Genomic DNA, 13806 nt, shown 5'->3' on the forward strand with positions numbered 1-13806 from the left:
CTCTTGCATGAATTGGACGTAATTGGTGCCGTTGTTGTATCTACAAAACGTCCACATCTTATTAAAAAGTGAAACCTTTTTAGGACAAATGAGAAATGTCTGAACCCACAACAAAGCATTTGAGCTGATAATCACTTAATGCAGAACTGCATAGTTTGTACTGATAGCAACAATATCCTGATGTCTTTGATCTTGTTATACCTTAAGCAACTGATTGTGACATGTGATGACCCTGTCTCTTTTAGCAGCTGGAGTTTGACTTTGTGAAAATAAGAATTACGATGACGTGGAGAAATTATGTTTTCATCTCGTGAGATAAACAGGAAAAAAGAAGACCACTGATGGATGTGACTGTTCTATTCTGTATATCAGTCAATAGTTAATACCTCAGCAGTTGAGTATTTGCTTCAGAGTTATTACTTAATGATTGCCGAGGCTTCTTCTGTCTCTTGATGTAGTTTGTAGTGATGTGAGTCGCAGCAGTGCTCTCACTCACCAGTGAGGGGAGCTCCACTGCTAAAACGGTGGTACCATGTAGTCACTGTGGTTTGAAGATTCAGTGAGAAAGACCCATCAGCATCACCTGGTGTTGCTCTTTTGAACACAGCATGTGCTTAAAATGAACTTTTAAAAAAAAATACACTTCACAGTAATACTGTACCACAAAACCACTATCATTGTCATATCATTATCATACTATGTTACTGCATGTTGTTGTATTTTGTTATATATGTGGCTGTACAACTTTTTTTTATTTTTATCACACAACAGCATAGACACAACACATAGAAGTTTACTCTCAGCAGCAATAGTTCACATTTCATTTCTTACCGTCTTATGTTTTCTTATTATACCCTGCCATTTAAATGTATCTAATATAATCGTGGAAATGTAGGCAGCCTTGATTATTATGATCATCTTTCATGTCACATCATTTGTTCCATCTCTTACAAACTATTCAAACACTGAAGAGAGATTCCACCATGTGAGTACACTGGTGGCAAGAATGGAATATGAAATGATGCAAGTTTCCCAGGGGTCTTAAACGTAGCATTAGGGAATTCACCTCACCGTGACAAAAACTGCATCTTTGCATGGCAGTTGCTGATGTTGAAGGCAACTGTGTTGTCAGGTGAGCAATCAACACAGACAATCTGATTGTTTGGTCACACCTTAAATACAGTTGACTGTTGAATAAACATAGACTAATGTTTAGTCACATCTTCAGTCGGCATAGACGGTGCGCATTTCTACATATCAGGAGCAATTAAAGTCGTTGGTTTCATCAGATGTGACCTGAACGCAGGTTCAACGGTTAACGGTCAAAACAAACTGCAGCGACATCTTGAGGCCGTTCCGGTGAACGTCCCACCTCACCAGCCGCTCATCGCTACGTGTCCCCCGGCTACGTTAAATCCCGCTCCCTGCTTCCCGTTCTGCCACAGGAACAGGCAGCGGCAAGTCAGCCGTCAAGACAACGGCGGTGCAGCGTAGCAGCTCGGCTCAGACATGGGGGAAATCATTCTGCCACGGCGCATGTTCCTCTGGTGCATGGCGGTCATCTATCTGACTGCTTTTGTTTCCCTCTACGTGCAGATCCCAGGTGAGACCCACAACTCTGCTACCTGACTGTGTGAGGGCTAGCTCTCCTTACTTACTACTGCTGTGTTAGCTTGTTAGCTGGAAACTTGGCGCTCACGTTCTTTCTGTCTTCCTCCGCTTTTCATACCGTCAGTTATGGTGAAGAACCGCCTGGAAGTTTCTGCGGGCTGCAGAAGTAAAGTTTCCCCTGCTCTTGGCTAATTTTACGAGCTAACTGCTACTGTGAGAGACCCAACCTGTTGTAAAAAATGCTCACATGATAGCAATGTGTTGTACCGCAGCACCCACAAACCCAAACAGCTGTGTTACTACCCAACAAAAGTGCAGGAGATGTCGCCTACGCCCATATTTTAGAGGGGTCACTCTGTGTTTGGAATACGTATTCATTTGTTTACTTACAGTACCGACATCAGTTTCCAGTGCGTGGCTTTTAACAGTGTATTCATTCAATGCATTAATTTCAAGGCACGCTACAAATGCTGTCTGTAATTGCCACTGAATGGATTTTAAGATGAATGGCAGATTGAGATTTTCAGAGTATATACAATAAGATATACATGCAGAAACTAGGGCGCATTAAACTATGACGCTTACTTTTTTCCCCCCATGTAATCATTTCAATCACTTATCCAGGGACAAGTAGTGAAGCAGTGTGAGTTGTGATGGATGCTTTTTGACAGTTTCTTTGTGCTTAATCAGCAGTTTATCAATGAAATGATGGACAGATGAATGAAGTGAGAGTACGTGTAAGTTGCATCGCTGTGTCCCTGTGCTGCACACACTTTGTTGGATGAAATCATTACATTTAAAATGTATCTCTTGTAAAAAAAATTTGAATAAAACTTTTTAGATGCTCTGACAGATACTGATGGTTGGGGGAAAAAATGAATAAATGAGTGGAGAGTGCACAAGGACTGACTGAATAGTTTACAAGTGTAAAGATGATGTGGATGTGCTCTGCCATTCAGTCACCAGATCTCAAGCCATTTGAACACCTATGGCAGGTTTCAGAGACAGCGTTCACCAACATCAAAACACAAGATGAAGACTTTTGGAAGAACAGTGTTGGTCTGCTCAGTAGATTTCCTGAAACTTGGAAACTCACTGCCTCGGAGCATAGAAGCTGTTCTGGCATCTTGCGGTGGCCCAACACCTTACAATGACACGTTAATGTGGCTTAAATGTTTGTGTTTATTTCTAGGTCTCTATGGTAATGAGGGGCTGTTGCCTGCTCGTTGGCAGCTGCGATACAGCGGTAAGACCCTGGGGGAACAGCTGCTGTCCTCTCCCACCCTGCTGTGGCTTGGACCTCGGCTCGGCCTGGACACGCATACCGCCATGGAGCTGCTGTGTCTCATAGGGGCTGCGCTGAGCCTCGCCGCCACGCTGCTGGAGGCTTTTCGAGACAGTGTGGTGTTTTTCTGCCTCTGGGCCTTGTACCTGTCCATGTACCAGGTGAGTTTGTATCAGCTGTACTTTTGTTATTTTCTGTCACAATATTTCCTTCCCCATTTAAACGTGTGTGTTTGTTTCAGGTGGGCCAGGTTTTCCTCTACTTCCAGTGGTGAGTGTTATGGACAATATGATGAAGCAGTCATTCACAGATGTTTATAACTGATTTTTTATTTTATTTTTTATTTAAGTAACTGTGTTACTTTTATAAATAGCAGCTGGAGGAAGGAGCCCAAGATGATTTTGGCAGACATGTTTATGTCACTCTTGGTCCACTGCTTGTTAACATCATAGTAATGTTTGTTGCAACAACACCATGGCAAGTCTGGTTTCCCTGTCCTCTCTGTCTCTCTCTCTCTCCCGCTGAATGTTTCCTGTTCCTCTTTTGACAGGGACAACCTGCTTCTAGAGACTGGGTTCCTCTGTATCCTTGTTGCTCCGCTGACAATAATCAGAGGGTCACGAGGGGTCAGAGAGCACGATCGTGTAACCTTCTGGCTGCTCCGCTGGCTGCTCTTCAGGCTAATGTTTGCCTCTGGTGTGGTGAAGCTCACATCACGTTGTCCCACGTGGTGGGGTCTTACAGGTATGTGTGAGTGTTGCTGTATGGAGTTGGAGTGTGTATCCTCCTGTCAGGATCTCCATCAATTTTTTTCCCCCGATTTGATTATGTTTATTTCTCACTGTGTGTTGAACAGCTTTGACATATCACTATGAAACTCAGTGTATTCCAACCCAGCTGGCCTGGTTTGCCCACCAGTTGCCGGTATGGTGGCAGAAGCTGAGTGTGGTGGGAACCTTTGTCATAGAGATCGCCGCACCTTTTCTGTTCTTCAGTCCACTGCGTAGACTCAGACTTGGAGCTTTTTACTTGCAGGTGGGTAGAAATTCAAGCACACCTTTGTTGATATTCAGAAACTTGTTTTCTTTCTTTACTTTGCTGAGTGGCTGACTTGTTTTTTGTGTTAACTTTGAATATGAACAATCAGCTAAGCTTTAGGATCATTTACATTTCTTAATGCATATTTAACTTCAGGTTAAATGTACAGTACAGTTGTTAATTCTTGCACTACAGATTTTTCCCTCACACTCCCTCTGAAGTCTGCAATTAACAGATTGAAGTGCTTAGTAAAACTGATTCTCTCAAACTGCCACGTTGTTATGTGCGGTTGATCTGTTTTCTTTTTTCTACCCTTGTGTAGGTGCTGCTGCAAGTGCTCATCATTTTGTCTGGAAACTACAACTTCTTCAACCTGCTGACAATCACCCTTTGTGTGTCTCTGCTGGATGATGAGCATGTAAACTTCTGGCTACGCAAGGCAGACAAGACCAGCAGCAGTGGTATGGTGAACATATGCATGTATACTGTATGTAAACGTATTTAAGCTTAACAAATTTGGAAAGTTGTTGTATGCTATAGTCCAGATGCACGTTTGTTAATCTAGTCTCCACAGCATAAAGCAAAAGCAAATGAACCCTGTCTACAGTGGGATACACATGAAAAGCTTGAATTTGGATTTGAACTTTGTCCATGGCATAATTTACTTACCAGAATTTTTTCACCCCTTTCTGTTTTTTCTGTCTCTGCCCTGGTCAGACTCCAGGCTGTGGTCATGGCTGAGTTATCTGCTGGAGCTGGCAGTCTGGTCTCTCATGATCTTTGGAACAATTATATGCTTTGACCTACAGCTGGATACAACAAAGAAGGGCATCTCCTCCAGGACAGGTGTGTGTTTGTGCGTGTGTATACATGTATAGAAATAGAAGCAATTTGCAGTTTTAGGCTTTCACTCCAATGTCAGTTGAGAAGTCAAATGCCACTGTCAGTTAATAAGCAGCCACAGAGTGAAAACAGCAGCAGTATCATGAAAATAATAATGATGATCATTCTCAAAGATGAACTGATTAGATTTTGGTGGTCAAAAGTCAAGGTCACCGTGACCTCAGAGAGCACATTTTTGGCCATAGCTCAACAATTCATTTGCCAATTAACTGCAACTGGACTGGTTGGCGGAGGCAGACAACCACAAGGCGGTAATTCTGGTTTGTTTATCTTTTTATCCTTGTAGCATTCACCTACCACCAGTTTAACCAATTTCTGAAGACTGTAACAATCCCCTCTATCTGGATTGGGGTCCTCTCTCTCACTTGGGAGATGGTGACAGCCATGTTCAGGTAGGACTGCCCTCTGTTGCATTTACTCTGTTGCTTGTTGTGGAGTTACCTTTTTACAGAAAATGTGTCTGTGTACAGCGTAAATGTAAAAATAATGTACTAAATGTGTTTTTGTAGGTGTGCGTGTGTCTCTGGTTTCCTGAAGAGGTTTTGTGGTACTGTGCAGTGGACTGTGTTTGCTGCTGCCTCTGCTGCCATGTTCACTATCAGTCTGGTGGGTGCTGTTGGAAATGTAGACATTTTATTCACGAAGCTGAAACTCATCACTGTTGCTATTTACTTGAACCCCATAACCAGTCAGTGGTAAAACTCCCTAATTTGGCTGTCATCGCTCAGATTCTGGTGTCTTTTTGTTGACAGAAGTTTGAATAATAGTGCTTTCTCCCATGTCATCGCTCTCTGCGCATGTTTTTCTGTTCTAGGTGCCATTCAGCTACATAGAGTACGACTCTCATGCCAGGTTGTGGCCAGCAGTACGTAAGTCCTATGACCTTGTGGATCGCTACCAGCTGGTCAACTCATACGGCCTATTCAGAAGGATGACAGGCGTCGGGGGGCGGCCAGAAGTTGTCATCGAGGGAAGCAACGATGGAGTCACATGGACGGTGAGAGAAAAATTAACCTGTGAATGACAGTGTGTCTAGTTTCCAAAATCTGTAATTGTACAATAAAAACATGGAGACAGCATTGAACAATTTCATAATTGTTAATTATGCAGACTCGCTGTCTTTCTATTCTCTAGTTACTTATGTCAGCATGTTTCCTTTTTTCTTCCAGGAGATTGAGTTTATGTATAAGCCAGGAAACATGAGTGCGCCTCCTCCTGTGGTGACGCCTCACCAGCCCAGGTTGGACTGGCAAATGTGGTTTGCTGCCCTTGGGACTCACACACAGGCTCCATGGTTCACCAGCCTGATGTACAGGCTGCTGCAGGGAAAGAGAGATGGTACACACCCTCATAGTGCTGCAGTTTCGTTTTTTTCGTTTTTTAAGAACAATCAGATGTACAGCTTTGTTTTCTGTTGTGCAGTGATAGAGTTGATCCAGACAGATGTGTCTAAGTATCCGTTCCATGAGCAGCCTCCTGCCTACCTCCGAGCCCATCGCTACAAATACTGGTTTACTGAAACAATGGCTGACGGGTCAGTGCTCTCTTTCTCCTTCTTAATCTGTCTGAGTGTGTTTATATACGCTGAGTGTGAGCTGAAAGCTGTGAGTCAACACACTCTGGAATATTACTGCCAAATTAGAACGTAAAAACAGACACAAACATGATCTATTACAGTTTTGTCGCTATTTTAAAATGATATTAGTACTATATTCTATATTATGTGAATGGCAGGCAAACAAGGATTGATTGTTTTGTACTTAACTGGTCTTGTTGGCAGCTCTTACCCACAGCGCTGGTGGAGGAGGGTCTATGATGAGGAATTCTACCCCACAGTTCACCTGGGCAACACTGTCCTGGAGAGTATGCTCAACCAGTTTGGACTGAAGGTAAATGCATATTTTTTTCTGTATTGCCTTTCATTACAAATCTTTTTATCATTCATGAATCCATCCCTAATATCTGTCTTTATTTGTCTGTAGGACAAATCACCTCCTCGTCGTATGTCCAACACTGTTGTTGCCCAGGCAGTGAGATGGGTGCGCTCTCAGGTCAGAGGTGTTCCCACCCACATGCTGATCTGGACCCTCGTCGCCTGCAGCACCACCTTCTGTCTCCTCCAGGGGTTGCGAAACAGGAACAAAGGGACCCTGCTTACTCATAAGGCAGCTGTGACTGTGAATGATCACACAGGAAAAGAAGCTGATAGCTCTTCAGATAGTTTTGAAAAGACAGATGAACAGCAGGCAGCGGAGGAGGAGGAAGAAGAAGGAGGAGGAGGAGGAGGAGGAGGAGAAGAGGACAGTGAAGATGAGGTGGAGGGGGCTGGAGGAGAGGAGAAGGACACTGTCAGTGATGATGCAGAGGGTGAGGAGGAGGATGAGATCAAAGTAAGAAAAGAAAAAGATGAGAGCTGCCGAAAGAGAAAGTTTTGATTAAGATGCAGGTAATGCCGTAATGACTGTTATCACCACCTGCCTTTTATAAAATCTCACCAAAGAAATAGTACTTATATACTTACTTCTATATTTCTATTTCCCTATTAGCCACTTACAGAACAAACATTTTTTGCCTTCTTTCAACTACACCTTAAAGCAGTACATTGTTCATATATCACTTGTCTGAACCAGTAGCTTAATCACTTTGGATCATGGGATTTTACTTCAGCAGATCTTGCCAGGTCTTTATACATGTTAAAACCTCTCTTGCTGTTTGTGACTTATGCTCAACTCTCCAAGTGAAATATAGTCAGCAGATCAAATCATGTTGAATGAAAGTAGAGAGAAATATAGAATTTAAAATATAACGGGTTCTGTGTGGTATCGTGCCACTCGTTTCCTGTTATTGTTTTGTGTAGTTGCACTTGTATAGAAATACAGGTGTGTCTGTATTAGTGTGTTTGTCGCTGTGGTCACTTGCCTCTGTTGCTGTATATACAAAACTAAAACAACTCTGCACTTTTTTTTTCCACAAATGTGTCTTTTGTTTCTGTCAATATTAGAAACCCAAACATCACACAAAACATTGTAGTACTTTTTAAAAATATATATATATATTTTAATAAGACCAGAATGCGACAAAATAAAAATGCTTTTCTGTACATTTTATTTGGAAATTTATAATAATGAGTTATTATATATATATATATATATATATACACACCAATATAATTTTAAGAACTTATCAGTATGCGGATAAAGATAAAATTTCAGTAATTTGATAGAACTATATTCAGTGATAAGTGTGTGACATGTGTTGTGGGGTACTAAAAGCAGTTATAGTATTAGCAAAGCTAAAACAGGACAAATCATTCTGAGTTACACATCGGATGTAATCGTCCTCTCTCACAGCTGATTTCTCACAACATAGTGTCAGAGTTGTTTGTTGTCTGTTTCACCACTTAAGTACTCCAGTACAGTACTTGTTGATCAGAGACTGGTAGTAGGGCTTCAGCTTGTCGACATCAGGCAGGTCGGTGGTCTTTGTGTACAGGTCAAATTTGCTGAGGAGAGGATGGAAGATACAGCTTCAGGTCAAACCAGTGAGCAGGATACTGTCAATGTGAAAGGTGAAGATAACTCACTTGAACTCTTTGACCCAGGGGAGCATACGCAGGTCTTTCTCATTGCACAGGTGCATGTAGTCTCCGTGAGAGTGCCAGGGGTAGAATGAATGGAACCGGATCATGTACAACCCCTGAAGAGAGACAGAAAAAGAACTGATCCACAACTGAGACTGTGAACTCCCATTTGTACACTAACTATAGAATTAATTGCCTAAAACATACATCTCACAATGATTTAATGTAAGAATTTACTCACCTCCTCTGGGATTGAGCAGTTGTTGAACTTCAGAACTCTGTAGAGATACTCTAAAAGACAACAGTGGAAGAGTTCAAGTACAGTATTGTACCTCAGTGACAGTGCACATCTTATTTTTAAGACTGTGGTGGATGGATTTGTGTAAACATGTTGACTTCTCGTACCATCATGGCCCCAGGACATGAAGACTTTGTCGAGCCCACAGTTAGGTTCATAGATCCCATACTCGGTACTGAGGAGAGGGGAAAAAAACAAATGCTTGTGCATTAAACAACTTGACTATAGATGTTGTCAGTAATGGTAGTGTTGAGGTAAACAGGGATAGAAGAGGTGAGTACATTTAATGACATTGTATTACCACTGTATTTTGTCCTTTTCGATAAAACTGATGGATTATTGACTACAGATATTAATTTTTAATGCTTGCTTTTTAAAAATCTGTTATCTATTCTTATCAGATCACATGCTGTGTTTTTAAGTTTTAAAATTTAGGTTAATGTTACAGTATCTGGGCTTACTGCAAAGGGTTGGGGTGCTGGATGTTTAAATTAACCAAGTCAACCAACAAATTGAGAGCTTCATTCACAGAGTTTGATAATGTAATGTGAGAATACTAACTTGTAGCTGGGATTTTTGTCATCTGGGTTATCCAGGAAGGTGTTGTCTCTGAACACAATTGAGTTTTGATACTGGCATCCAACAGGGAAGGTGTCGCCCACTACAGCCCACTGTAGAGTGCACAGACAGAAACACAAATGCCTGAGAATAATATTACAATGAATTATTATCTCTCCCCATTTATAAATGTGAACATGTTATTGTAATAATCACTTATCAAAACAGTTGAGATGTGCCTCATATAAGGAGACAAAAAGGATTAAGAGTGATGAAAAATAACCAACAGTATTGGGAAGACAAAATGTGACATTAAGGTTGGAAACTCCTCCTCCTCACTGAGGTTGTTCAGGCACCATGATGAAGCTGTAAGTTTTTCTTGTGTTGAACGTGTCTCTTACCTGGGGTTCATCCCAAAGAGCCATGATCTTCCCAACATCATGAATCAGACCCACCAACTGGAACCAGTCTGGGGAGGGTCAGTGAATACAGACATTTAATATATAGACTTAATGTACAGTGCATACCTGTACACAGTCTCTTTGTGCATTTCAGTCTCTCTCTCTGTATATTACCTTTGTCTGGGTGTGCTTGCCGGATGCCCTCAGCAGTCTGGAAGGCATGGAAGGAGTTGGGGAAGTCCACGTCAGGATCAGACTCGTCCACCAGCTGGTCTAGAGACATGATGGCATCCATCATCCCCATCTGAGTGTGGTTGCACCTGGTCCATTCAGAGTGCTGCAGGGAGGTAGGAGTCACACATTATTACTGCAGTAGTTTTCTCTCTTAAACCTTCTAGGAAAGCCTCTGGACACCCCTGGAAAAAAAACAATTCTCTTGAATTTTAAGGGATAGAGGAATCAGCGTTACCTGCAGTTAATCTGAATTGTGTCATGTTTACTCAAATGAGGCCCATCTACTGTATGTTTTTCTGAGACTAGGCAAATGTGTCCAGTGAACAGAAATAGAAGTGGCACTAAACACCAGTCACCGCTCTATTCAGCTTGTTTCATTCTACTAAAAGATCATCCATTCTTTTAATAGTAACAACATCCTCCAATATCCCCTGGAGGCCTGTTGCACCTTTGGGTCGCATACATAAAACAGGAAAATGTACTTGGGTAACCTTTAGGGGAAGTGAAAATGAGGTTAATTAAACAACATTTAGTCTAGACAGAACTATGTTTTGGCTCTTTGGTCTTCACTTCAGAGTGACATTTGTTTGCTCAGTCCAGCAGGATCGCTTGACAAAACAGACCATTCACAAAACACAAAGAATATAGTAACAGAAAGTAGCGTCACTGATATGCACCCTTACAGTTATGTTGATATTTCATGTGGCATTTCCCCCTTGTTTTTTCACTGTTTTACTCCAGATTTACTCACCTTTTGCTTTACAAAGTCCAGGCATTGGTTGGTGTGCATCAACTTATATGTGCTGAAGACACGATCAATGAGGCTTCCAGTCTGAAAAACATACACGACACACACCAATATAATTACAGCACCCTAGTTTTGTAAAATAATTATTTTAACATAAATCTTTTTACAGTACATCTTTTATGACACAGATGCATTTTTGAATTTTTAGCTTTGTTGTGGCACTTTTGACAAAGGTCAGCCAGTAAGACCAGTCATCTGCAATTTCTACACTACTGTCAAAAGACTCGGAAAAAAATTGGTCTACTGCAAAACTGTGGATTGCTGTAAATCAGTGCATGAAGAGGAGAGGTAAAGCTCGTCACCAGTGACAACAAGACAGGTCATTAAAATCACTGAGCTTCTTGAAAACACACTGCATCTTAGATGTATGATCATGAGGAGCTTGATATGACATTAAGCATTCATTTTATACATCGTGTCCTTTTAAAGGAACTTCTAGTTTTCATTTAGTGTTTTTTTTTTTTTTTTTTTTTTTTTTTACATGTGGCCAGTACTCACTCACTCCAATAACTTTGTGTTTCCAACCTCCAAATTCACCCCTTTGGCCATAAATTAATACATTAAATAAGTGTAATCTGCTGAAGAAAGGCTTTGAATGCTTACCTCAAAGTTTCTGTAGTCTTCCTTCTCTTTGTTTCCGTTCTTCTCCAAGTTTGGCCGATATGCCAGAGATGGGTCTGGACCCTACATTTGAAATACCAAAGTGGAGAAAACATTTTCAAACTTTACACAGATACATAATATATATGCTTATGCAGTTATTTTTGCCCAAGTAAAAATGCTTTTAAAAAATGATCATACGATGTTGATGAGCCTCATGGCTGACAGATGAAGTCTTTGCAGCTGCTGTGTTGTGGTGAGTTGGTCCCTCTGGAGCCGACTGCCCGCTTCCCTGTCTAGATATACCCTGTTGGTTTAAACTATGATGTTTTTGACCTGTGCTGTGGGCGTACATGCAGGGTACACCAATGTCAAGTCACATTTTAACCAAACCTCACCTAATGGGGGTTACACTGTGTTGAACCTTGGCCTTGAGTACATATGAGTGTTTGTGTGAGGTGTGCATGTCAATCCCAGGAAGAGTTTTTCAATAATCAGCAGGTTACCTGTTTGGACTGATGTAGAATGACTCAGTAGTTCTTTGTTTCATAGTTAAGGCGGGACATAGAGCCACTGTAAGAGGGCATGGATGACCACAGGAAAAATAAGGAGTGAAACTATGTTGAATTAATATGATTTATGTAGGGATACTGATGCTATTGTGTTGAGCCATTTCATCAAAATTTAACTTGGATCTTTTTTTATTAGTTGCTTTCCCTATCATTGTTAATGACTGATAAAAATTGTTGGGTGGGGGAGTATGAACTTTTTTGAACTTCTGAAGTGGGGGGGGTGGGTGGGCATGGCAGAACAAGTTTGAGAACCACTGATACAACACATACAGCAGGCACTGACTGATGATTTCTCAGTATCAAATTTCCTGGTTCAGTTTGTCAGGTCAGATCAAACATATTTATGCACAGACCTCCCTAGTGCTTGGGACCAATGAGGATGAAATCTGTTGGTTGACCAAACAAACCTGAGTCTACCCGGTACTACAAATGTGCTGTTGATCCCTGTTAGTCGTTATCACTGGACGCCCTGTTTGGCATCAATCCCAGCAGGCCACCAGGTGTCCCTCTCACACACTGTGGACCAAGTGTGTGAATGAGAGGAAATTTTAATAATATCTGCTTTAATGCATAGTAAGAAAATGTACATTAGCTTTTAATGTGATGTGGTAGGAATACAACAAGTTTTGGTGTAGGGTTTCAGAGAATTTAGCAAATGGCTCGCAGCCATACCGTGAGGTCATGGCCTGGATACACACACGTACACACACAGCAACAAATATCTGGATAGGGTCAGTGTTTTGCGTCATTTGGCTTGAAACCATCATTTGAGGGCATTTTTGCCAGTCCTCAAAACTTCAAAGTGCTGTTTGATGGTTAAGACTTGGTTTTATAGTTCAATTAGGCTTGGGATTAGAGGTGGGCGTTTATTTGTGATGGTTAAATTTAGGGTGAGGAGCTAGAAAATTCATTATGTCAATGAGTGTCCGCTCAACTATAGAAAGACCAAGGTGTGTGCGTGCGTGCGTGTTTGTGTTAGCCCTGATTCATAATCTTTATCACTAACATGGTGTGAGACAAATTTTCCAGTCATAAAGTATGTGGGCATTAACATAAAAAGGTCAGACTGCTGTTACATAAAACAGATAAAATACATGTGAAAGTTTGACTGGAGTTTTATTACACGATTGCTATTGCAAAAACAGAGTATTAGATGAAAGCATCACACATGGTTTACAAAAGGACACTTGTTCCTCAAAGGGGCTCTCGCATGAACATGAAGATTTAGTAAAATGGAATATTTACAGTAAAATGGTCTTATTAATTTAAAGTTAAATAACACATTTTAAAATTTAAGTCATTGAATATAAAGTAGAATAAAGTGCTTTCATGCATTCCTATTACCATTTGACCTGTAAGAGCACCTACTGAAACTTGAGTTATGCCTAACTGATACACACAGAAAAGCAGAATATATAAAGCTTTAAATAACACTTTGACAGTCACTGTAATGCTGAATTTTGGATAGGTGAAAGGCAAATACTATAAGGCCTTACGAATGATAAACTAATTAAGGCTTTATAGTGGCAAAAATCAAAATAATGCATCTTAGATTTACAGTTCACAGGTAAAAAGCACTCTATAGTGTAGTTGTGTTCCTTCTAGTTCACTTGCTAAGACGATGAAGACAAGCGATCAGTTAAGAGGAGTGCAGACAGATCATGGATTAGGGTTACTGGTTATTTTAGCTGATTGTGTTCACTGTTGGGTTTTGGGTGAAGGGTGAAATGGGTTTGATTGGAGGTTATTCATGGTTTCTGACTGCACTTAAGTAAAGCTACTTGTTTGCAGAGGGAGATAGAGGTGGGTAATTTTGAGAGACAGGGTGGATTAGCAGCAGCAGCAGGATCACCACTAATGACGATAGCCGATTAGTCGGGTAAGCTGGCAGTAATGTCTAATAATGCTGTGGTCTTAA

At 41.1% G+C, this 13806-nt stretch overlaps 2 protein-coding genes across 2 annotated transcripts; one reads left to right on the plus strand and one right to left on the minus strand.

Annotated features, from left to right (window-relative positions):
- The first annotated feature begins 1302 nt into the window (after nt 1-1302).
- lmf2a (lipase maturation factor 2a) lies at nt 1303-7811 on the plus strand. The gene is made up of 14 exons (XM_018663879.2): nt 1303-1603; nt 2804-3057; nt 3138-3166; nt 3447-3640; nt 3753-3931; nt 4257-4395; nt 4652-4780; nt 5124-5229; nt 5347-5443; nt 5652-5834; nt 6007-6175; nt 6260-6371; nt 6618-6726; nt 6820-7811. Exons 1-14 carry the CDS (start codon nt 1510-1512, stop codon nt 7270-7272), a joined length of 2247 nt encoding a protein of 748 aa, XP_018519395.1. The 5' UTR covers nt 1303-1509; the 3' UTR covers nt 7273-7811.
- A 56-nt stretch (nt 7812-7867) lies between these two features.
- On the minus strand, nt 7868-11679 carry miox (myo-inositol oxygenase). The gene is made up of 10 exons (XM_018663916.2): nt 11518-11679; nt 11320-11400; nt 10660-10740; nt 9849-10011; nt 9675-9742; nt 9277-9386; nt 8823-8890; nt 8659-8708; nt 8421-8533; nt 7868-8339 (listed from the first exon to the last, which is right to left on the minus strand). The coding sequence occupies exons 1-10, from the start codon at nt 11533-11535 to the stop codon at nt 8231-8233; spliced, it is 861 nt and encodes a 286-aa protein (XP_018519432.1). The 5' UTR covers nt 11536-11679; the 3' UTR covers nt 7868-8230.
- Nucleotides 11680-13806: the final 2127 nt, after the last annotated feature.

This window comes from Lates calcarifer, linkage group LG10, assembly GCF_001640805.2.
Source record: "Lates calcarifer isolate ASB-BC8 linkage group LG10, TLL_Latcal_v3, whole genome shotgun sequence".
Lineage (NCBI taxonomy): Eukaryota > Metazoa > Chordata > Actinopteri > Centropomidae > Lates > Lates calcarifer.

Coding starts and splice junctions, on each gene's coding strand:
- lmf2a (XM_018663879.2), top strand. CDS start 1,510: ATGGGGGAAATCATTCTGCCACGGCGCATGTTCCTCTGGTGCATGGCG. Junction 3,058..3,137: donor TGTACCTGTCCATGTACCAG/GTGAGTTTGTAT, acceptor TGTTTGTTTCAG/GTGGGCCAGGTTTTCCTCTA. Junction 4,781..5,123: donor GGGCATCTCCTCCAGGACAG/GTGTGTGTTTGT, acceptor TTATCCTTGTAG/CATTCACCTACCACCAGTTT.
- miox (XM_018663916.2), bottom strand. Junction 10,741..11,319: donor AAGACTACAGAAACTTTGAG/GTAAGCATTCAA, acceptor TATGTTTTTCAG/ACTGGAAGCCTCATTGATCG. Junction 9,743..9,848: donor GCAAGCACACCCAGACAAAG/GTAATATACAGA, acceptor GACCCTCCCCAG/ACTGGTTCCAGTTGGTGGGT.